At 38.0% G+C, this 25,311-nt stretch overlaps 2 protein-coding genes across 2 annotated transcripts in view; both read right to left on the minus strand.

Moving 5' to 3' along the window:
* Positions 1–1,408: 1,408 nt before the first annotated feature.
* Positions 1,409–3,501, minus strand: LOC136263523 (uncharacterized). The gene is made up of 5 exons (XM_066058124.1): positions 3,274–3,501; positions 3,202–3,223; positions 2,461–3,036; positions 1,908–2,408; positions 1,409–1,862 (listed from the first exon to the last, which is right to left on the minus strand). Exons 1-5 carry the CDS (start codon positions 3,322–3,324, stop codon positions 1,636–1,638), a joined length of 1,377 nt encoding a protein of 458 aa, XP_065914196.1. The 5' UTR covers positions 3,325–3,501; the 3' UTR covers positions 1,409–1,635.
* An 8,612-nt stretch (positions 3,502–12,113) lies between these two features.
* Positions 12,114–25,311, minus strand: part of LOC136263419 (nucleoporin NDC1-like) — a 53,941-nt gene continuing 40,743 nt past the window's right edge. The window contains exons 21-23 of the mRNA XM_066057928.1: positions 12,445–12,556; positions 12,341–12,392; positions 12,114–12,293 (exon numbers count right to left, since the gene is read on the minus strand). Coding sequence (XP_065914000.1) covers positions 12,224–12,293; positions 12,341–12,392; positions 12,445–12,556 — 234 coding nt within the window. The 3' untranslated portion in view covers positions 12,114–12,223. The remainder of the gene's footprint in view (positions 12,294–12,340; positions 12,393–12,444; positions 12,557–25,311) is intronic.

A 25,311-nucleotide genomic window follows, 5' to 3' on the forward strand; every position in this document is an offset into this window, starting at 1 on the left:
CTTGGGGATAGTATGAACATATCAGAATATCAGGATAGTATTGCTATCAGTATCGCCTATCGTTAGAAAAATTACTATCGGACAGTAATTAACATGTAAAAATATGTAAATATTATTGCAAAATGCTTTAAAAATAATATTTGGGAGCAAAAATTAGTCTAAAAAGACTGTTTTGTCTCTTTCTGAAAACATATCCATAGGTAACATACCTACTTGCATATCTCTTGAAGGTGATAAGTAGAAAATAGGTGAATTTTCACTATTGTTGTGCTTTCGTCTATCGTGAACAGTGTCTTACTATCGTTCGGACATTGAAAAATCCACTATTGCCCAGCCCCACAGTGTAATATAACAGTCAGTAGTAGCTAAGTATGACTTTTATAGCACTGTCAAATGAGATGACAGATAATATAATGCATTTTAATTGCTTATTTCTGAAGATCATCCAAATTTTATCTTTATACTAATTCGCTGTTCCCTGGTGAGGTACATTTGCCCCAAAAACACCATCGTGTAAAAAAGACACATTCAAGAAACTAAAAGTACCAATGTAAAAACCAGCTCAGCTGTAGAGAAAGACCTCATTAAAGTAACTGTATTTGGAGCAGCCAAGAATCAATCTTAATACAACTAACTACAATTACCAAAATTTTAAACCATGCAAGAACACCTTTGCTGTAAAACAGGTGCATCCATAAAAGTAACTGGCAACCAAAATAGCTGATGGCTGATATACATTCACTGTTAATTTAATGTCTTTTAACTTTAATTGGCTGGTAATTTGACTTTAATTAGCTGGTATTTTCACTGCCTCTCTTTTGCTCTATGCACTGACTATTAAGGTGATCAAATTACTAGCCAATTACAGTTAAAAGAAATTAAATTAGGATGCAGCAAGAGTGAATGTAGAGCACAGTGGAATGATAAGGGTTCAATGTTAAAATTTTTGTTAATTGCAATTGGTTGTATATCAACCTTCAGTCGTGGCCACTTCAGATATCATCTATTTTAGTTGTCAGTTACTTTTACTTTTATGGGTGCACCTGTTTTAAAGCCAAAGTGTCCTTGCATGGATGAAAACTTTGCTAATTATAATTAGTTGTATTAAGATTGATTCTTGGCTTTTCCAGATATCAGCTCTAAGTACTACTTTAAGTTACTTACTTTCATGAGGTCTTTCTTTACAAGTGAACTGGTTTTTACATTGGGTTAAAAGTACTAGTTTCTTGGGTGTGCTATTTTTACAGCAAACTGTGTTTTTGGGTTGATATACATACATAAGTAACGGTATATTCTTACAGAACTCTAACAGAACATTCAAACACAAAAAGGCATAATGGTTATGATACTCACGTAACAGATGTTAGGATAACAAATGATAACAAAATCATTTTAACAATACTGCAAAGTTAAATATATCCAGCTTATAACATTTAAGTAATCACAATGTAAACATTGTACAACAGATCATACAATATTATTATTTATACAGAAAATGTATTTTTACTTACAGCATCTACATTAAAGTGTACATGTAATATTTTTTTATGCATTGACAGTGTGTGTGCATATAATTATAATAGCAACAAAATAATTATTGCATGTACAGTGTACTACACTGTCTTGAAGTTTTTCTTAGAACTTTTTGAACTTGAAATCATCTTTTAGCATATTGGACACCATGTAGTCGAGAATGCTGCCCTCAATAAGCCCTTCTCCCTGATGGCCAGGATTCATGGCTTTCCAGCATGTCTTGCCAGTCATCACATTGTCTAGTTCCACTGCTACTGGGCCATGGCTGTCAGGGTAAGTTAGTATCTTCTTTATTGGGTCAACTGACATTCCTTTAACCATAAACTGACCTGAAAAGAAAATAGTATAAATTCGTCACACTGTTTAGAACTTACCAATTAGTCCATGCATCTGAGGAACATTGTCGTATTTCATGTTCCAATCTACATCAAGATGGTTGCCATAGAAACTAACATCAAAAGTAGCAAATGGTTTGGCATATTCAACATGGACCAGAGGATTACCGGTCTGCTTAGCAACACCTCGAGTGAATTTGACAGACATTTTTCCCATTTTATCAAAGGCCACTTTGTCAACTGCAGCAGCAGTAAAATGTCCCTGATTGACTAATATAACTTCTTGGTTGACTGAGTCAAATATTACTGCTTCAGATTTGTTCGAATTTTGTGGGATAACAGCTAGCTTTCCAATCCAGGTGGCATCTTTCTCATCACCATGGCTGTCTACAAAGAGAGCATTAATGATGTAGTTGTGATTGTAGATCAAGTTGAAGACCAGTCCTGGGTATCCTTGTATGGAGTAACACAGCTTATCACCAGACACCAATGGAACCATGAAATGAGGGTCCCCCATTGCCATTGTATTATTTTCATTATCTGCAAACATTGTAACTGTAGTAAATATCATACAGAATGCTAACCAACTCACCATCGCACAATCTCTGGGAAAGAGCTTGTTGCAGTTGTTGAATAGCTGTGCTGTCAAAGCTGTTTGTATTGAAAACAAGTGAAGGATCACTAGCAATGGCATTAAGCTCAGTGAGGTCGGCATTACCAACACCAACAGCATACACCTGCTGGAATATATTAGATGCATGTACACTCTGAGCATTAGGTATGGTCTGTGCTGAGTTAACATTTGATTCTCCATCAGTGATAACAATAGTAATAGCAGGATGTCCTGGTCTCAGTCCCATTGTGCCATCTTGAGCACTGCTAAGTAAAAGACTTAAAGCTGCAGCTGTGTTGGTGCTTCCAGCATCATATGGCAAGTCTGGATTTATGGCTGTTGAAAGAGCTGCGATATCAGTGTGTGTAGGCAAATTGAAATGAAGAGTAGCATCAGTGCTGAACAATATTACTCCAGCGAGACTCTCCTGTAGACCGATAGTGAGCAACTGGACTAACCCCTCAGTAAACTCTCGGATCATCTGAAACCGACTTGAACCAATGCTTCCCGAAGTATCAATCACAAAGACACAATCAATTCCCCTAATTTCACATTCTGTAAACAAAAATTTGCTCATGAATCTAACACAGTTTACCATTAAAGTATATACTGTAAGCAGTACATATATAAACACTACATACATGTATTGCACTATGTAGTACTACTATAACTGTGCAGATGCTAACACACAAGTATATAGATATACAGCCTTTAGCTCACCAGGGTCACTTTGGCCTTGCACCTATAAATAAGAAAAACAATGACATTTGGTTAGTATTCATTGCAACTTACTCCAACAAGTAGGCATAATGCAAAAATTGCTATAAGAACAGCACAGTTCATGATGATGATGATGATTCAGTAGCTTGTTGGCTTAGTAGTTCTTGACAGATTCTTCTTCACTCACTGGGTTATACATGCTACACTGGAGTGTTGTGTGTACTTTTATAGCAAATTTGTAGACAATAAAGGTGCTAGCTACTGAGGATGTTTCACTAGGAAGAATCACTACCACACTAATGTTTTCAATACTGGTAGGATTCTGGCTGTTATACTGCCTCAATTTGGTCTCTGTTTGTAAATTATAGCATCACTGTCTTGTGTGCCTCAGTCAGTTTAGAAATACACTGAATATTTACTGCACTTTATCTTTAATGAGTATTTGCATACATACATCATATGTGTACATATTTACATGTATAATGTTACTCCACTTTTGCTATATAGTCTTATTTCAATTGTACGAACACATGTATAGCTAAACTCAAATCATTTTAACAAACTTAGCCACTAACCAAACATGGTTGCAAATTAAACCAACAACAATGCCAATTGAGAATCACTGAGTATTGAACCTGCATGGAACCGCTGTGTACTTACCAGGCTACTGCTGTCATCACTTAGCAAAGGTACCTCATGAATATATATATATAGAAATTAAAATACTTTATGTTCTTCAACCTCTATCTGTAAGCATTGACACTGTCTTCTGTGGGTCACTAATCCTGCCCCAGGAATATTTACATGTGGTGTATAAGTACCCTCCAGCACCTGTATAAAACAGCACTATCAATTGTTGTTAATTTGCTTATACGTAGTGTGTACACATGTGCATGATGCCAGCATATTATGTGTGTGCATGTACTGTGAGTATGTGCTAAATAAATGTATTTAAAATTATGAGGTTCTCTGCATGTGTATGTACTGCATTCCAACTAGCTACATGTACAGCTTATAGGCACATAAGTGTCACCATAATACACTTAACAGAGGAATGGCATACCAAATCCAAGTGTGCTTTAGTAATGATGCTCAAGCATTTCAATTGGAATGTTGAACCATGTATATGCTGTGGTCCACTCCAGTTACTATGTTTGTACATGTGTGAGGTATTATACAGTATACCATAACTATAGGTAGAGATGAAATTACATGTATGTGTTGTTGATTCCAATTATATCACATTAATTCTTGTGGAAATCTTACTATTGCATCAACCTATGAAGTAATTACAAATGTATACTTTAAACAACCAGGAAAGCTACCTATCACACATACTAAACCATATAGCTATATTGGTATGTGTACCAGGTGTGCATTCTTCATTATGTAGGCATCCTTCATGATCAAGCAATCGATTATTGCCTTAAATTAAAACCTTGTACCCAAGTTTATAGGATTGAAGGTACGTATATATAAAGTTACCTACATAGGAGGGTCTATATAGGAGAAGGGGAGAACAGAAGACCTGAAGTGGGTAACAAGAAAAATATGGTGATTGGTATATTGGGTAACTGCACCTGTAGTACAAATGATAGTATTTCTTAGATATTGCTATGAGTGTATACAATCATCTCTATAGATCAATTCTGTTGTACTTACTAAATTTCTCTCTCATTTCTATGTATGTATATTGATGTCATAAAATGGTTTCTATAGTAAACATGTGGTATACACAAGAAACTGGTTGTATATGAAATAATAAAGACCTAGCAATGTGACAGTCTGTGAGAGGCCACACATGCAGGAAAAAATCATATATATGTGACAGCTAGAAATATGCATTTTTATAAGAAAGAGGAAAGTTGCGTATCTTGTAGGTGCACTGTTAAGTAGTATAATGTATAATTCCAAGAAGCACTAGTATAGGCCACTAACTGTAACATGTTCAATGAATTAATTGTGCTATAGTTACATTCTGCAAAGAATTTTGTCATTTATAATTAACAAATAGTTTGGCATATACACCGAGAAGACACTATAGTCATATTTCAAGTCCAATCTGAATCTTAAGCATGTGTCTGTATATCAGTGGCCATGAGGTTCACACTCCCAATACAGGTGCTCAGTACAATAATAATATTGTAATATCGTGCACATAAAAATTTTCACATGCACAAAAAACATGTATGCATGGCTAAACTTTGTAGCATAAAAAGTGGAAGTCGTACCATACAATATTCCTTTTTCTTCATTTTTTCACCATGAGTAAGTTAGCAATCATGCAAGCTTGTTGCAATAGAAATAATAAAGGATAACAAATGGGTTCAAACAACAATTAAATTGTACATGCAGTGGCCACCAAATATATAGCATAAAATGCATTGTGTAGTAGAGGGATGCAAAAGGCTCCAGACTAAGAGATCATCACTCTTTTGGTAGAACTTTAGCTTAGCAACTTCTTGGCTATCATCCGAAGGTTTTTTGAAGCCAAAATCAGTTCATCACGTGTCCAGATCTGCCACTGCTGTGTTCTTTTGGCTATTCTAAAATGTATTGCAGTTGAACTTGTTAATCAGAGCATTTGAAAATGATGACACCTGTGTAGTCTGAACATTTGAAACGGTCCTAGAAGTGAACTTCAGCATGGAGAATAAGGACACCAGAACACTTTGGTTGGTCCCACGGTGTCTGGTTTCACATGCATATGTATAATTATATGGGTGACATTCTGTAACAGTTCTGGCAATACAGTGTTAGTATTTTAAATTTATAAAGTCATTTATGACAAATAACATTACTTGTTCCACCTTAAAATTACCTAATATGTAGTTTGCAAGCTATTTATAAATTCAATTATCATTCCATCAGTGCTAATTTATGCAATCTATATTTTTATGCAGGTCAACATGACTAACTGAGTATCAACATGTGCATATTAAAAAAAGTTCGAAGCAATCAGAAGCTAGGATTGTGCATGGTCATACATTATAGCATATACCAAACAAAGCATATATAGAAAAGCCACATATCAAGTTAGTGTTTTACTGTGGGACCAGTTGTCCAGCACTTGTTGTTGCAAAGTCTTAATAAAACAAATCTTTATAGCAGCATCCAAACCAGGATTGAAAATAGAATCCAGTTGCCTACAGTAACCTAAGCCATATAATACCCTTTAAATGATCACTATGCAGCAAGAAAATACATATATTATGTACAAATGCATATTTTGTGCTGCTGATCTATACTACAGCTTTTGTCACCATTTAAATGTCATCCTGTATACATAACTGTACCTGAAGTACAAAAATTGAATGATAGAATTTTTATGTGTGAATTTGCAAACATCTATTTTGCTTGCTAAATCTCTCTCTAGCTTGTCTCTATGTGTATTACTGTACAAGTGAAGGACATGCAGTGTGTACTATATGCACACCAACTGGTAGTATCCTTAAAATATTTTTAGTCTTTATTCATAAACGGTGCATGAGATTTTTATACACTGTCTATGTACTGTAAGTATTACTGTTTCGGGGGTATTATAACTTTTATGCACTCAGTTAATATTAGCTACACTATGTGTGGTATGTGCATAAATTTACATGTATGTATAATATGGCTTGTTTATTGTACCTTAGAAATTACATCAAGAATGTTTGATTTTATTGGGGTAATGTATATGCTGTATTATTGGCTTGAAATAAGAAGGCATGCATATTAGCTGTAATATTTGATTTACCATGGTGATCCAGTGTGCTGTAAATTGAAAAGCTACATACATACATGATCTCATGGAATTCAATTGTCAGCCCAACTTGCAAGTAGGAAAGTAGGTGGCCTCAGCAGATTTGCATGTATTACCAAATAGAGGCCAGTTAACTACTTTGCTAGGGCAAACAATAACCATAGAATTTACTATATCACTGGAAGAATACTGGACAAGTTGGAGTACAGGGCTTTAGACTTCCCTGAACAGTTCCTCCAATTTGCAGGAACTGTTCAGGAACTGCTCAGGAATTTAAGTCTTTAGGAAATTCTGCACTATACACTGCAGCTTTAAGGAAATTTTAATATTCTTCCAGTGTATAAACAATTTATCGTTAATTAAAAATGCCATACTATTGGCAAAGCAGGAACAGAAGTATGTGTGTATGTACATCCATGTATCAGTTTTGTTCATAGATGCATGAAACTTTAAGTGAAAGTACTATAAAACCAGCTGACCACTTAAGCATAGAAGTATGGCTGCAATATTATTGTAAAACATATTATATTTTACCATTGATAATCATAATTCATAAACAGTGTCTGAGTCTTAAGTCATTATATACTCACATTCATTTCATTAAAGCAAAATCATGATCAGTAGCTATCTGTACAAGCACTAGCATGCACAAGTAGCTGAATAATGGTAATCAAGAAAACTGGTTTGTTGTATAAGGATTCTAAAGTCTTAGAAATGTAACAGACTGGCCAATCCCACATATTTAGGGAAAGCAATTGATATGAAGGATTCCATATGATAATTAAACCCTATAGGAATATACATTCCATAGGTTACATGGACATAATAATAATGTTGAAAGAGGAATTATTATTGTGTACTGCTAGTAGCTATGATGCTTCATGCTCAAAAGTGACAGTAGATCTGGAACTGCACCAAGCAACTAAGTAGTTTGTGAGTGTTCAACATATTGATGATATTGTTCTTCATACACATGCTACACAAAGATGCTCTCATAATGTCCTACCTGGACATAGAATTAACCCTTAATCTCCCAGTATCTATTTTCAAAACATTTTTTGCAATATAATTTTTTTTTGTAGTTGGATGGAAAGTATTTTGTATAAACCACCCGGCCATTTGTATCAGGTCCAAAGGAGGTTGGTCATGCATCATAATCCTATGACGCAAAATTATTCAACCAAGCATTGTTCTATGTGTTAAGGCTTGTTTAACAGCCAGGAAAGTAACACATTGTACTGAGAAGGCTTGTAATATCACTGGATGGATATACAATCCATCCTTTAGAATATTAGAGGTATGAAGGTTGAATTAGTCCAACCCTTCCTTTGAGATCATGAGATGAATGATGACACGTGACCAACCTCTTCTGTATCAGCTCAGTAACTTCTTAGCAAAAAGTGAAATAAAGGGTCTTGTTTATACAAAACGACAATAAACAAGACAACAATAAATTTCCTTATAATTATTCTTTCACGTGCCAATTGAATAATCTTATTCCTGTCATAAAATATATTGTTACAGAATATCCTTTTCTGCTTCAATATTTTCTGCTTGTAGCTGAATACTGTGGCTATCCAATGAAACATCAAAAATTGTCAATAAATCTACCATACGTTTGGTAAAAAATTATTAAAAGTATATTTTAAATCTGTCACAATCCCAATATTCTATGATCACACCAATGTTCTTAATTAGCTAGGCACTGGCCGGTAGAGAACCATTTCTTAAAAAAATTCATCATGATTGCTTATAGGAGATACAAAGCATTATGTGGAGTAGTGTAAAACGATTGCACAATACTTGGGAGATTAAGGGCTAAGCAATAATAGTGTATGTCTGATGTGGCTTTATAGTCTACACACTCAATGCAGGCCTAGCCTCCGACATACTTATGTATACATGTACTTGTACAGAAAGCAAGTGGCCATGGGTATCCAGCTAAAGTTTATTGTAGCCAATATCGGTTTATCACATGTTTATAAATTAGAGGCGTATTGATAATCAGTTCAGCTATTGTTTATTGGCTACATTGCTCTTGTTTTTGCATATTGGTATCAGATCAGTAATTTATGCAAGCAGCAGATGCAGTACAGATTTACATACACATCTGTTGGTGGGCACCTGTGCTCTAGTAATATCTTAACAACACCTGTTGATGTAATGTCAAGTGTTAATTAAAGTCACTTAAACTTAATAACTAAATTTAGAGTGCAAATTGTTAGAGAAAAGGTCTATGCTACCATATCAGATTGGCTTTGTTAATCGGTTGTTAAAATATTGAAAAATATCTCTGTCCCCTGTAATCTGCCTGTTTTACATGCTCCATAATATAGTAGCTACCACATAATATGGCTTTACATCTTTAAAAAGTAGCCCATAATCAGGTGTAATTTGAAATTGAAAGTAGCAATTGATAGTGGGAGGAGGGGGGATGTGGGATCAACCATTGAGTCACTTCCATAATAAGACTTTAAGTTGCATACAATGCAAGCATCATGTATTAATCATCAGCTTCACCACAAAGGCCACCATCATAATACAAACCGTTTGCAATGTTCAGACTATGTAAGCTTATATTACATGCATAGTGGATTGGAAACACTGGTGTATACCTACAACAATAGATGTGCATGGTTTACATACATGGTATGATACAGCTATATTAACATTTGAAGAATGTAAGCACATTGACCACTGAAAACAGGTGCATCTCAGTTTTGCAGCAAATTGTACTTCATACACAATTGTGCATCATGTGTCCTTGATGAGTCTGGAGTCTGTTTGTTATGAAATTCACACATTCATTATGGCTAAATCATTATCTGTCATGCAGTATACATGAGCATAACTAACTGAATGTTAAACAAGAAAGTTGGTTGCATGTGTAAGGATTATTTAGAAAGTGACAGTCTGGGTGAGGCCACACATGTAGGGAAATTGATGAAATGATTTATGTGAAGAATCCTGATCAGGAATATGCATTCTACTACATTATCATAACATCTAAAATTGAAAGAGGAAAGTTGCTGATGTTGTTAGGGTGCACTCTTAGTATAATTATGCTTCATGCCCAAAAGTGACATCGGATATGGAACTGTACCATTAACCCAAGCAACTTGTTTGTTAAACTGCTGGTTAGATTTCTACAAATATTAGTTATAAACTTCATTCATGCAACAAAGGCATTTTAGCTAAAAATGGCAGTTAAATATTCTGCTGAAACCAGTCACATAGAGATGTGTATTGCATCTTGTATACATAACTACCTCGAACAAACCACAATGTTCAATTGCCTGTACTACATGTGCATGGCTTACACACTCAATTTCAATGCAGGTGTCCAGCGTAACATTAATTTTAATGTACTTAAATTATCACATGCATACCATACCTTAGCACTCTTCAAGAAACCATATAATTATGTACTTTATATAAATAATTACAGTTAATCAAGACACACGGTAGTGTATCATGTGACCTAAGAAGCCAGCACATACACACCATGGGTATATTGACAGGTAGAATATGCATTTTTCACATATATGTAGCTCCATCCTTTGGAACAAAATTATTATTTTTGTAAACATGCCCAACAAGCAGGGGAGTCCACATATCAAATTTGAAGGAAACCGCCCCAGCCATTTCCAAGATATGAGTGGGAAAAATTTTGGGTTGTTTTTTAACAAGTCACCCTGTAGAGAGTTCAGCTACATACAAGTCATCCTGTAGATACAAAAATTCACTGTGTAGAGTTCAGCTTTGCTACAAATTACCTGGTAGAGAGATCGGCTACAATCAAGTAACCCTGTATATAGAGAGCTCAGCCACAAATAAATCTACATTACAAGTTGCTTTGTAGAAAGCTAAACACAATATGTACACATTAACAGACATAGTCAAATACACATCTTTATCTTCTTCCTGTCGTAATGAAGACAGTAAAAAGGAAGCTTCAAGCTGGACATAGGCTAGTTTACAAAAAGAAGTGATGTCTAAACCAAAACCAGAGGAGGGATGATTTAGAGTTCTCTATATACCTCAATGGTATGGTTATCCATAACATCCAACTCTTCCACTTTGCAGCTGGGGACAATGTCCCTGATGAACAATCTTGTGAGCCCATCAAAGGTCAACCATAACTTAGTAATAGTATCAAGAGTATACATTATGAACTCTTGGTAAGTGACATCACTATATGTAAATAATATGGAGACCATAGTCTGATGTGTATTAAACCAAACCAATCCCTATAGCATTTTCAGTGATCATCATTAGCATCATTGCAGCCATTTATTGGTTTGATTTTGCATCTTTTTTCACCATGACTTTTTTGGAAGCCGCACCCTTTTTTCACAGCTTTGGCTTAGATTATTAGCAAGAAAGTATATCAATGTCTGAGTTGTGACAGTTAAAGCAGGAGTGATGTACTAAGATGTTGTGGAATTATGAAATACGATTTTACAATTCATTTCTTCAAAACATGTTCATAGTTATATGCATTAACTTAAATGTGACAGGCTAAATTAAAACCAGCCATGTTTATAACACACACTACAATCACAGTATATAAAAACATTAGTTTTATTCATGTGCCACCTGCGAGCCTTGTAGTTATAGGTTGGCCTCTAGCAGGGGCAGTGGAGCAGTCCAAAGAGTGAGGGGGCCAGGCCAGCTGTAAGTTGAAGACCCAAAAACAAAAAAAAAAGGTGACAGCCTGCTGACAATAGCTGCTCTCCACCAATATCTCCTTATTTATAATACACATACATAGCTAAGTAACTTGCTACACTGCTTCTCTGAATACTGTGACTGCTCTATTAGAGTACCGCGATCTTTTCTTGTAAACAGTGCCCCACAAAAGTGGGGGGGCCATGGCCCCCCGTGTCGCCACTGCCTATGGCCTCTAGCTACCTGTTGTCTCTCATTGAGTGTGCAGAGCAATGACTAAGGCATGCAGAGCAATGACTAAGGAGTATATGCTTTAGCATAAGACTGGAATCATGCAAACATGTACTACTCCATTGCCGTAAGATCATTCAAAACCTGCATGCTTTACAGCCTTAAACAGATTATGGCTTTGATCACAAATGACAACCTTCACATGCAGCATTGACCAGCAATAATACTAATGGACTGATGCACTTCAATGAAGAGATACGCTAAGTTGAATGCTAAGAAAAGAAAACAATTCTGAATTACAATATGATCACTACATATACAGACATGTCATTCAGCAGTAGAAGAAGAATATGTGTTAAGGTTACTATGTGAATGTCAGTGGTAGTCCTTCATACCCACAACAGTATGGAGGTATTTGTGTTGTCCATCTGACAACTGGAATACCCTACATCAACAGATATATACAGTCAGTATTATTTTCAGCAAACTTACGGAAGTTCCTTGTTAAATATACTTGTTATACTATGGAGTGCAGAATGAAGCGCTAATGAAATAATAGTACAATATTGTACCCATAAAAATTTATTCAACCATACCTGCTTTTAAAGAGTGTCTTCCACCAGCCATCAACATGTCTTGAAAGGAAGCTCCTGATGACTGACGGATGCTGGAAATTGCTAGAGTTCCCTTACTGTGTTTGTCAACTACCTAAAAGACCACGAAACCGAAAATCCAAATATACACACACGTATACTGTACATGCAGAAATTTTTGCGGTATGAAATTTCACAGTTGCATACTATAACAGGGTTTTCAAGATTATATGCCAAAACAGATTTTTTCATAATTTAATGTTCATGGATTACATACTTCAAGTCAGTGTGGTTTTTGTGGTTAAAGAGTTGTCTTGTGTGTTTGAGCTTATGTTGCACTATGACTACAAGAGGTATAATGCATTACCTCAAGCCAGTCAAGCCAAGCACTTTGCCAAGCAGGTCAACTATCATTTGTGTTATCAGAGACTGAGCTGAAAGCAATCTCAAGCACTGTTCACAGCCAGGATGATCAGTGCAATCAAGAGATAGGTACAGTTGGCTTTTAGGCTGCAAACTAGTGCATAAACGAATGTTCTGAAATTTAAATGCTCGTTTGTTTGGGAGAATTCAAATACGAATTCATAACATTTGAATCCTGTATTCGGGTGCCCAATGTACAGTGTAGTTGATTATTTTCGAACCAGAAATTTTCGTAGGAACAGTAAAATCTGAATTTCGAAGGTTTCAATTTTGAAGAATGCACATTTTGAAAGTACAGGTGGATTTCAAGCAAATAGAAATTCGTGTCAACAATTACAAAAATATGTGGAGTCTATACATGTGTTCATCTTACTGATGGAATTGAGGATGGAATAATCCCCACTTTTGCACACTATAAGAAGACTAAATTATAAGTGGAGTAGATAGCAGCCACTGGCAAGGCAATTGGCTCAATCAGGGTACAGTAGCAGATGGCATGGATTCCCAACAATGGTCATTCTGGATACTTTACTGGCTATTGATGCAGTAATTATACTGTTCAACTATTGTTAACAATACTGAGTTTAAACTTGTAAAGAATACACAAGCGAATACACATTGTTCGATCACATGAAAGTACGTTACTTTTACTTGTGAGAATATATTTTCGAAGAACAACAGGACTTAGGAATTTAACTTTGAAAAGATGGGCCTCTTCAAAACATCTGAAAATAAAAACCCTTCTAAAATATACAGTATATAATTAGGTCACTTGCAACTGAAAATAACGCAGGACACGACATGCACCAGTGTCAAGTTGTTAACATGTTCTTCACTATTGTTTACACTTAGTTAACAGCCTGTTGTCTACAGTCAGGTGCATGTGAAGTCAAAAATGCTACACGCGATACTAGCATGCTAGGTGTGTGGTTGCAGTGATAAACTAGTACTTTGTTGCTGTTTACACTCACTCTACTGTCTGTATCAAAGAGTATTTCAACACGTAAGTGCATAGAATCCTCACAACAATAGGTCTTACTCCTTAGATTCAGTAAATTAAAAATACTGATTGATTGTGGGTTATAAATGTTAGAATAATCCGCAGTTTTTCATTCAAATATTCGAATGCTCAATTCTAGCATTCATTTATGCACTACTGCAAACACGGCATTCCAGATTCCAAAAATTGTGATACTTGGCCAACAATCGCTTTGTTGTTCCACATTGTATCCTTATAGATACTATCTAACCATGAATACAGCAACTAATGATGGTGAAACTGCTGGTCATTGTCGAATTCAATCATCTATGTCATAATTATTGCTCTAGCTACATGCTACAACTTTTTCATGGAATTTACTTTAAGGGTTGCTGTGCTTACTGTGAAATGCATAAATTTCCATGCATATGACATATATGCTAGCATAATATACATGCTGATTCACAGTAGGGCTGAGCGATACTGCCATTTTAGTATCACGATCGATACTAAAGCTACTATTCACGATACTGAATACTTCACGATACTTACAAATATGTCAATCATAGCTGGTGCTACATAGTGTATTCCTCAGTATTCCTGCAGGAAGTCTTCAAAAGTAGCATCAAACTAGCCACTGTCAACTATGTTTACAGTAACAGTTATTGTAACACATGCTTTGAAGTTATATTATGGTGTTCACACCTCTCTGCAGGGGTAACCAGGTTATGACTTACAAGGATTCTTGAGCCTAGTACTTCATAACAAATGGCCTTTTAATGACAGTAATGTACAGGCATGGTATCACGATAGTTAATAACAAAATATCGCGATATTGATACTTTCAAAATATCGCGACATATCGCTAAAATGGTAGTATCGCTCAGCCCTAATTCACAGCACAATAAACAGTGTGTTTATAGGCTAAAGTCTTTTAAAAGTGCATAACTCTAAACTAAAATTTTCCTGACTAAATATGGTATATAGCCTTCAGTGTCTTGTTTAGATCAAGGGTGCAAACATGTCAAAGCATTCTACCTTAGTTTCATGATAACAAAACATGCCCCAGACACAAGACCATTTAAATGTTGTGTATTTACATGTAATAGTTGTAGTACCATTGCTTCAAGGGATTTGGATATAGACCATAAGCACGAGTGCATGCCTTGTCTGATATGACATGAGGGCGAGTACGTATATATCAAGCAAAGCAAAGCACAAGTGCTCATAGGCACTCATACTTTGCCTGATATCTATTCGCGCTCTCATCTGTGGCGAAACTATTACATATAATAGTTGTAACATGGGCACGAGTGTGTAGGCAAATCACAAGTGCTCATGTTACAACTAATATTTTCCACTTGGGTGACTCACCTGCAAGTGTGGGAAACTGTAGGCATGCTTTGTGAGTGTATGTATATTGGGCCATAAGAATTTTGATTGTGGATAACCTATGAAAGAATAATGACAAGGTGTTCAAGGAAGATCCAGGGCTTGGCAAGGGAGGGGGGTACACTAGGGTTAGTAGGTATATGGGGGGGGTACAGCCTCCCAGATGCTAAAGTATTTTACATGTTCAGGACTGCTTTTAAGTGGACTACCGTATACCTGGAAATTTTTGTGGTACATAATTTTCCTGGCTTTTGTGGTTAGTATGACTACTGTGAAATTTTATCACATGAAAATTTATGAAGCTTCAACTCACTATCCTGAAAGTAGTGTGGCTCCTGTTGTGTGATAGTGTTTGTAGGCATATGTGGACTCCATATATGCTTACAAACAGTATCACTCATTCCCAATTTTAAAGTGGGCATGGCTCACAAAAGTAGCTAGCCTACTGCAAGACTAAACTATGCCTCACACAGAGATTGCCTCGACTGTGCTACTTGGTTCCTACGCACTTTATTAATCTGTATGATGTTTGAAGTAAAAATCAATCCAAATCCTTCGTAGCTGTGTAGCAGAGAACAAAAATTTTTGAATTGATCCGTGAAAATTAAAACGTGAAATCCTGGGCAAAGAGGCATCCATGAAATTTAAAGCACGAAATTCCTGACGAAGTACATAACCGTGAAATATACATACCGCAAAAATTTCTGGGTATATGGTATATTGATCGAGAGTTGTATAGGGATAAGTGATAGTCATGAGTAATTTAGCTAGCTATAGCTATAGCTATAATTATTATGGACCTAAAGAATGGCATACACAAGACCATGTGCATTTCATTTCCTTAGCAGGCTACAGGGACGTAGGGAGGGAAGGTTCCAAGGGGTTCAGGAACCCCTCTGTAAAATTTAGATTTCTGAGTTTACAGTAGGACCCTAGCACACCATTTAGTGTGGCAGGACAAAATGAGTAATAGTGTGTAACACAGCACAACAATTTATAAAGCCTGCATTCATCTCTCAGGAAAGGATTTACAGAGGCATCACATGAGCCCTCTTGAAAACTAGTTAAAAAGATCAATGTACTGTAATGGAGCAGTCAGGTATATACTCTAATAGAGCAGTCAGGTATACTGTAATAGACAATGCATGTAAATATCCATGCAAGAAAAAATTAGGAATTTTCCATATGAATAGGGACTGCAGCAATAAAAAGCACTGAAACAAGCCACTGAGACAAAACACAACTGAATGATTGCATTTTAATCCCTACTTTAACCATACATCATAGCAGGCTAAAGTAGGGATTAAAATGCAATCATTCAGTTGTGTTTTGTCTCAGCGGCTTGTTTCAGTGCTTTTTATTGCTGCAGTCCCTACTCATATGGAAAATTCCTAATTTTTTCTTGCACTTGTTTGTATACATTTTTTGTAAATTTTATTAAATAACCGTATTTAGTAATTCTCCCCCCCCCCCCCCCCCCCCCCCCTGCAATTCTCGAAATACACAACTAAACGTTCCTAAGGATGCGGATTTTTAACAAACCGCTTTAAACAACACATTACCCACAGAAGTATCTTTTCAACTGTTTTATAGTGTGTCTACAGTATTATTTTCCACTAATTCTCTCAACAAAGCCTCAGGGCTGCTCTTACTTTTAGTTCGCGTAAGTATGGGTCACGCCCACTTTCTAGACGGCGAGACACTATGGTATTTTTCAGTTGTAGTATGCCTGAAAAGTGCTCTGGGAAAGCTACCCATAGAGCCTGTAGAGAGGTGCCATATACAACCGTTTTTTAAACTCGGAAGAGAAACCACTTTCGAGCCAAAGCAAACACTCTAATCCTTTTTTTTTTTTATGTGTGTGTGTAGTGGCGATGTTGAACAGGCAGCAGCATATTCCGAGGTGTATCCCAACATTAAAATCACGTGCTTGCTACAATTATGCTACACGTTTATTCCAATATGTTGGGGCACTGTGGTGTGCGTGCTTTGATGGAAGCCGTACCCATGAGAGATGGCTACGATAAAGAAGGATCAAAGATAAAACAGTGAGACAGTAGCACACACATTGTAGGTATTTAATATTGTGAATGGTTTTTTCTCAACAAAATTCGAAGCGTTTCCGCCAAAGAAGCAAGGCTGTAGCAGTAGCCAGTTTTCCGCTACGCTTGACTGAACGTATCAGTGAGGCAGGCAGTGAGGCAGTAGAAAATTCGCTAAAATAATTTCTTTTTTTAATTTCGTAGCACCTCGTCAGAAACGTTTCAGGTCGTTCTGAAGACATATTTGGGCTTGTCTATACCTGATCAATACTGTGAAATGGCCGTGAAGGATTTCTGAAGATGATTTTGGATAGATTTTTCTTCGTGGACCACGTCCACACCTTCATCGTCCCTACTATACAGTACTATTGTACTGTATGATACCGTATACGTACAAATTTTCAAAGTAGGTAATTTTGGTGGACCGACAAATTTCAGGATTTTCGTGGTTTCAAGGATCAGTAGTTTTTCACTGAGGTTGTCTATTAGAAAGCATAGAGCTAACCCTGATAATCGTTAATTTTTGAGGAAGAAAATTTTGCAGAAATCTGAGCAACCGCGAAAAATAATGTCCCTCGAAAATTTGTATGTATATGGTATATTAAGGAATTTCATTGGTGGAGTTTTTTAAAGACATTCTACCATTAACTTTTATACTGCTACAGATTTGGTGTGCAGTGTTTAAAGATATGGAACTCCAGTAATCTATCACTTGGGCATGCAAAATGAATCCATGATATGCATATTAATTTGTAGTTATAATATTTTTGATTGTAAGTCATTCCATTTGTATCAGTGGATTCATGGTTCCTATACCAGTAGAATAACTATCACTTGCAGATGTCTATATGTGTCTCTATGTGTTGTGCTGCCTGTTTCCATTAGGTAGCTTTGTCCAGGGGCACTTATATGCATTATAATTTATGTACTATTTTTGCATACAATATAGCAATTTGCTGAGTTTTGATTCATTAAATATCGAAAGTCTCTCAAGGGCTGGGGCACAGCCCCCAGCTTTTAGTAACTCAATACTGCTGTTGGAACCCCCCTTCAAACAATCCTGGCTAAGCCCCTGGGCTACGTGTGCCTATGCATGGGATAGTTCTGCATATACTCAGCAACTATGGAGGATTCTCAATAGTGTTATATGTGGTGACTGTTCTATTAGAGTATTTTACTGACTGCTCTATTAGTATCTTGATCTTATATACCATATGTAGGGAAACTTTGGTGCCGCTAAAAGTGAATTTGGCAAATGACCATGAATTTGCCAAATTTTCCCCATACAAGTATTTTGCTAGTGAAGAAAACAGCAAACCAAGCCTCAAACTAAAAGATTTTCTACTCAACCAAGGGCTACTGGGCCAGGTATCAAACTAGAGCCAAGCCTGCCTTGACTACTTCACTAGGTAGCTAGCTGTATCCGTGATCCTCAAACCTCACCTTGAAATAGGCGTGACAAATAGCAAGTGCTACCCTTGGAGTGCTACCATATCAAGTATGATATTCACTATTCCAGAGGGTGTAGATCTACTGTCTATATAGTATTACCTTTTAGTTGATTGTTGACTCCAGGCACCGAAAGTGTGGCACTCCAGATCCTTGTTCAAGCACAGCAATTAGTAATCTAATTAATTAAATAGGGTGTGTGCTTTGCTAACAATTCGCCAATTTTTATTTTGCCAACAGTGATATTTTCCTTGATCCGCCAAATTTTTCCTCCTCCGTACAGTATATTATGTGCATTGTTGTTTTCTTTTTGGAGGGGGGGAGGGGGCACGTGCCCCCTGTACTTCCTTGTATCTGCCACTGGTGTTGCTGAGGCTGAATGTAAGTGTAAAAGCACAAGCGTGTAGAAAATTTCGATTGTGAGTACACGATTAAGCACAAGCACGAGCTCATAACAATGTTTTAAGCATGCCAAAGTAATTATTAGTCATGAAAAAAAAAAGTCGTAATATATTCACAACACTAATGACTAAACCTATTAAGGTTACGGGATAGTGAGTGACTGTCGAACAAAATTTTGATGACATAATTAAAGCAGGCTTGGTGTTGTTGTGTTGTGTATCAGCTGGTAGCAGGCTTAAATTGTTGGGAGAATAATAGCGTGCTGTTACAAGGTACAAAAATACACATAACAGTACAAGATAATGTAACACATTGGACTATTAATTTTGTGTATTGTATTCTATTTAGTGCCATTGTTGTATAACGCATGCGTAGACAGATATGACTGGTGTGTGACCTCGTGTACAGTTTAATACAGTATTGTCAGTTGGCCGCTTGCTACACTTGGCGTAGTCGGCAGGATATCGTTGATAGTAGAATATCCTTGTTAACCCGAGGCGATAATACCTTGTACCGTGGTCTGAATCGGTACCCCACAAGGCGAGTCCACGCGATTCAGTATTGTAGCTGTTGTGTTTGCGGTTATTTTACAGCAACCTGTGAGGAGATGTCCCGTACCAGTAAGCCACTGATAATTCCGGAAGCGTATCAAGGAGGAGACGGATGGGATGAGTGGATCACTCGATTCGAGAATGTGGCTACCGTCAACGAGTGGGATGCTGCGGCGAAGTTGAATTGGATTAAAGTGTGCCTTGCTGGGAGGGCGCAGAAAGCATTCCAAGGACTACCTGAGGAATCGAGAGATACGTACGATCACGTGAAGACAGCCCTAACAGAAAGATTTGAGCCGACGAGCAAGCACGAATTGTACAATGCAGAACTGCAAGTGCGAACGAGAAAGCCAAATGAAGGATGGGCAGACTTCGCTGAAGACCTTCGACGGCTAACTGAAAAGGCACTTCCAGACCTCGATGGATGGAGCCAAGAACAACTGGCATTGACACATTATCTGAGTAGGCTAAGCAACCCGCAGGTTGCATTTGCAGTAAAACAGCAGAAGCCCAAAAAGCTGGATGAAGCTGTGCATGCTAACTTAGAAGTTGAATCGTACCTGATTAAACCAGTTATGGTGGGCAACATAACCTCAGAACCAGAAGAAACCACTGTTAGTGCTGTCAGCTATAGTTCAGGAAATCAAGCTACCGCTAATATTTCCCATTCTATGGAGCAATCCCTAGTGCAGGCAATGGACAAATTAGCCCTACGAATGTCACAGCTAGAGGAGAGTATGACCCGCAAGAAGTTCAATGAACTGAAAGCTACCTCCAAACCATCCTGCCGTCGACAAGTAGGAGACCATGAGTCCACCAGTGTTGTGACCTGTTTTCGCTGTGGAAAGGAAGGGCACTATGCTAGAGGGTGTGCTCTCCGCCACCCATCAAGGCCTCAGGGAAACGAACGACCCCCCTTGCCATAGGCCAGGCAGGGGAGGGTGACATAAACATGGCCAATAACGTCATTGATTTATTTGCTGTCAACCCACATGCTGCCTTTTACATTAATGGTACTATTAACTCTTATCCAACCCTTGCAATGCATGATAGATACAGGAGCAGCTGTCTCACTCATAGACACTAACACTTGGAGTAGAGTTAAGGGCCAATCAGTGCTGAAACCATGGGTAAATCCAGGACTGGTGGGTGTTAACGGTGTCCCACTGAGAGTCAAGGGCACAGCCACACCACAGTTAGAAATAAGTGGTGACTAGTATTCTATTGAAGTGATCATTGCTGACCTAAGGACGGAGGCTATCCTGGGAATTGACTTTTTGGAAGCTAACTAATGTGCCATTGATCTGCCCCGGGGACTAATAACATTGAATGAAAATGGAAAACCCATCACACTAACCAGAGTAGGAGCCAAAATGGACCCAGTAGACAATGTGAGTGTAGTGTTATCTAATGATGTGTGTATTCCAGGTTCTAGTGAGATGGAAGTTAGTGCAGTACTGCAGGGACCAATTGGCCCTGGCACCCTGATCATGGAACGGCTTGTGCTTCCTCGTAAGCCATTCATTCTGGTTGCAACTTCAATCGTGGATTCCCAGAGAAGTACAGACAGCCCAGTAGTGCCCATCCGAATGTTGAATCTTTCCCCAGATCCTATTACTATTCACAAGGATACTAAAGTAGCTACAGCATACTCTGTGGAAGAAGACTCAGTACTAGTAGCTGGAGTTAGTGATGGTGATGCCATACCTGAAACAGACAGCAAGAGACAACTTTTGTGGCAAGCAGTGGAATCTGCAGGAGAAGAGCTAACTCAACAGGAACAAGAACAGTTGTATGCAGTGATATCTCAATGTGGTAATGTGTTTGCAGACAACTCAGGGGACCTTGGTAAGACAGATGAGATACAGCACACTATAGATACAAGGGATGCACCACCAGTTAGGCAAGCAGCTCGTCGCATTCCAGTTGCTCAACATGAAGAGGTGCGAAAACTGTTACGGGAGATGCAAGAGAAGGTCATTCAGCCTTCAAGAAGTCCGTGGGCTGCACCAGTTGTTCTTGTGAAAAAGAAGGATGGTTCCACACGTTTCTGTGTGGACTATCGGAAGCTGAATGCTATCACACACAAGGATGCCTACCCTCTCCCGAGAATTGATGAAACTCTTCAGTCTCTTGCGGGTTCCAAATGGTTCGGTACCATCGATTTGCTGAGTGGATATTGGCAAGTGGGTATTGCAGAGAAGGGTAAGGAGAAGACTGCATTCATCACACGAGAAGGTCTGATTGAATTTAATGTTATGCCTTTTGGTCTCTGCAATGCCCCTGCAACGTTTCTGAGGTTAACGAATCTCACACTATCTGGTATGCTATGGAGTGAATGTCTGGTTTATTTAGACAACATAATCATTTTTGGCCACACGTTTGAAGAACATCTGGGACATTTAGCATCAGTGTTAGGATGTCTGCGAGAGGTTGGTCTAAAAGCCAAACTTGCAAAGTGTACTTTTCTCAAAAAAAAGGTATTATACTTAGGACATGTCATCTCATCTGAGGGTATTGCTACAGATCCTAGTAAAACACAACGCATAGTAGACTGGCCAACTCCCTGTAGTGTTAAAGAGGTGCAACAATTCTTAGGCCTTGCAAGCTACTACAGGAGATTTATTCAAAGGTTTGCAGAAATTGCCCAGCCACTACATTGTCTGACAGAAAGAGGGAGAGATTTCAAGTGGACTACAGAATGTGATGATGCTTTTGCTAAGTTAAAACTTTGTTTACACTCCAGCCCCATTCTGGCATATCCAGATTTTAATTTACCCTTCATCCTCAACACAGATGCCTGTCACTGCGGTATTGGTGCTGTATTGTCTCAACCACACGAGGATGGCACTGAGAAAGTGATAGCTTTTGCTAGCCGAGTTATGTCCAAAGCAGAGCAGAAATATTCAGTTACTAGAAAAGAGTTGCTTGCAGCAGTTACGTACATACATCATTTCCGACCATTCCTATTAGGACGACGCTTTGTACTTCGCACTGACCATGGCAGTCTGCAATGGTTGCACACAATAAGAGAACCAGAGGGCCAACTAGCTAGATGGGTAGAACGCCTACAAGAGTATGATTTTGAGATCCAACAACACAAGGGACACCATCACCAAAATGCGGACGCACTCTCCCGACATCCTACCCATTTTTCAAACCATCCACAAACAGGATATTTATCCTACTGCTACCACTGAGCTGTTCCCCAAGTACTCAGTTACCTTGTATTCTGTGACTATGCAACAATCTGATGGACTTACTGAAAGAACTACATCAGATTTACAACAATTGCAGCAAGCTGATGATGTAGTTGGTCCTATCTTAAAGGCTGTTACTGAAAACAAAAGACCATCTCCCAACATGACTCAAGGAAAGGACAGAAAGTTTCATCTACTTCTCCAGCAGTGGAATCAACTGTACATCCGGCAGGGACTATTGTTTCATGGCTATGAAGATTGCCATGGGGAAGAGAAATGGGCACAGCTGGTAGTTCCACTTGTATTGCAAAAGGAGATCCTACATGATTTACATAGTGGGGCTGTTGGTGGTCATCTGGGGGAAGACAAAACCCTTAACCATTACGAGAGAGATTTTACTGGCCTGGTCATACTGAAGATGTCCACAGGTGGTGCCAACAATGCTCTGATTGTGTGATGAGGAAAACCCCAGCCTCTAAACAAAGAGCACAGCTTATAAATGTTCATCCTGGCTATCCCCTCCAGTTGGTAGCAATGGACATTCTAGGACCCTTACCAGAGAGCTCCCAGAAGAATTCCTATGTCCTTGTGGTCTCAGACTATTTCACCGGTTGGACAGAAGCATACGCTTTACCCAATCGGGAAGCAGGTACAGTTGCAAAAAAGCTGGTGGATGAGTTTTTCTTTAGGTTTTCTCTGCCGGAGCAACTCCATTCGGACCAGGGAAGACAATTTGAATCAAGAGTCATTAAAGAAATTGCTAACCTTTTGCAGATACGTAAGACCAGGACAACCCCTTATCATCCACAATCAGATGGTCTTGTGGAGTGGTTTAACCGCACTCTGTTATCAATGTTGTCCACTGCAGTAGCAGACCATCCATGGGATTGGGAAGACCACTTACGCCCACTTTGTTATGCTTACAACTCTAGTGTGCAGGCAAGTACAGGCTACACCCCTTTCTTCTTGATGTTTGGACGCCAAGCTAGACTTCCGGTGGACTTAGCGTTTCAGCTTCCCAGCAAGCAGCCTGTACCACATAATGATTATGTTGCTAAACTTCAGCAAACACTACAAGAATTTTACAAAGTTGTGCAAGGTTATCTAAAAGCAACAACCTGCATCGACAGAAAGAGATCTATGATAAGAAATCTCATGGGTGTCCTTATCACAAAGGGGATTCAGTTTGGCTATTCAATCCAGTTGTCCCACCAGGAAAATCAAAGAAATTTCAAAGACCATGGACTGGGCCATACACTATAGTTAAGCAGCTCTCTGATTCAACATACCGAATTCAACATACTGAACACCGTTCTAAGAGATGTATTGTACATTTTGACCGTCTGAAGCCATGTAATAGAGTGAACCCACTGCAATGTAAAGAAAGCATTGAACAATCTACTCAGTCTCCTCGTCCAACTCAATTTCAAGCTCCAACTTTGCAGATTGTGAGTGATGGTGACAGTGACAATGAAGATAGTGACAGCCTACCTATGACTTCTGGAGAAACACGGAAGTACCCAGCACGCTCACACCACCCTACTGCCCGTCTTGTTGACTTTGTTCACCACTGAACTTGGGACGAATTCTTCTAAAGGAGGGAATAGTATAACACATTGGACTATTAATTTTGTGTATTGTATTCTATTTAGTGCCATTGTTGTATAACGCATGCGTAGACAGATATGACTGGTGTGTGACCTCATGCACAGTTTAATACAGTATTGTCAGTTGGCCGCTTGCTACAATAACATAGAAACAACACACTTAGAAACTGGCGCACCTGTAAGTTGGTCAGTAATGGCAATATTTTCCTGAACCAAAAATCAGGACTATCAAACAAGTTGTTAACATTTTGTACAAACAAGCTGCTAGTTTGGCTTCTTGTCTAGGTCCTCCTGATGGAGCCATTTCTAAGAAATAATGTTTCTAGTGCTTGTGATATGAATTTAAAAATTAATTTTGTGACCACAGTGTCTTGTTTCAGACCACTTTGTTGCCAAATTTCAGCAACTATACACATTATTCACAAATCCTCTTGTCAGTCCCTCACAAGTGATGTTCTTCAAACCTTAGAATTGTTAGTAAGTTCTCATCTCTTCATTGGTCTGATTTTTGGTTCATAGTTTTCACTATTTGGCATGGGGACAACTCATGTTTCCATAACAACATTTGAATTCCATGTCAAGTAATGAGAAGTTAAAATATTTGGTAACATTGGATTAAGGTTACGGGTTAGGCGCTTAATAATAGGTTATTATTTTTCGATGCTGGATAATGGATGGTGCAATATTGACACGAAACTCGAGCAGGTGTTAGTAAGAAAGCTGTTAACTTCAAGCGTTATATAGCCACGTATTAATAGCGGAGGAATCATACAAGGTGAGTGTTAATAACTTACTGAGGAAGATAGTCAAACGTAAAATTAAGTC

This window comes from Dysidea avara, chromosome 8, assembly GCF_963678975.1.
Source record: "Dysidea avara chromosome 8, odDysAvar1.4, whole genome shotgun sequence".
NCBI classification, from domain to species: Eukaryota; Metazoa; Porifera; class Demospongiae; order Dictyoceratida; family Dysideidae; genus Dysidea; species Dysidea avara.

Excerpts from the sequence above, each read along its gene's own strand:
- LOC136263523 (XM_066058124.1), bottom strand. The coding sequence starts at position 3,324 with ATGAACTGTGCTGTTCTTATAGCAATTTTTGCATTATGCCTACTTGTT. Across the intron at positions 3,224-3,273 it reads CATTATGCCTACTTGTTGGA|GTGCAAGGCCAAAGTGACCC; the intron begins GTAAGTTGCAAT and ends TCTTATTTATAG. Across the intron at positions 3,037-3,201 it reads GCAAGGCCAAAGTGACCCTG|AATGTGAAATTAGGGGAATT; the intron begins GTGAGCTAAAGG and ends TTTTGTTTACAG.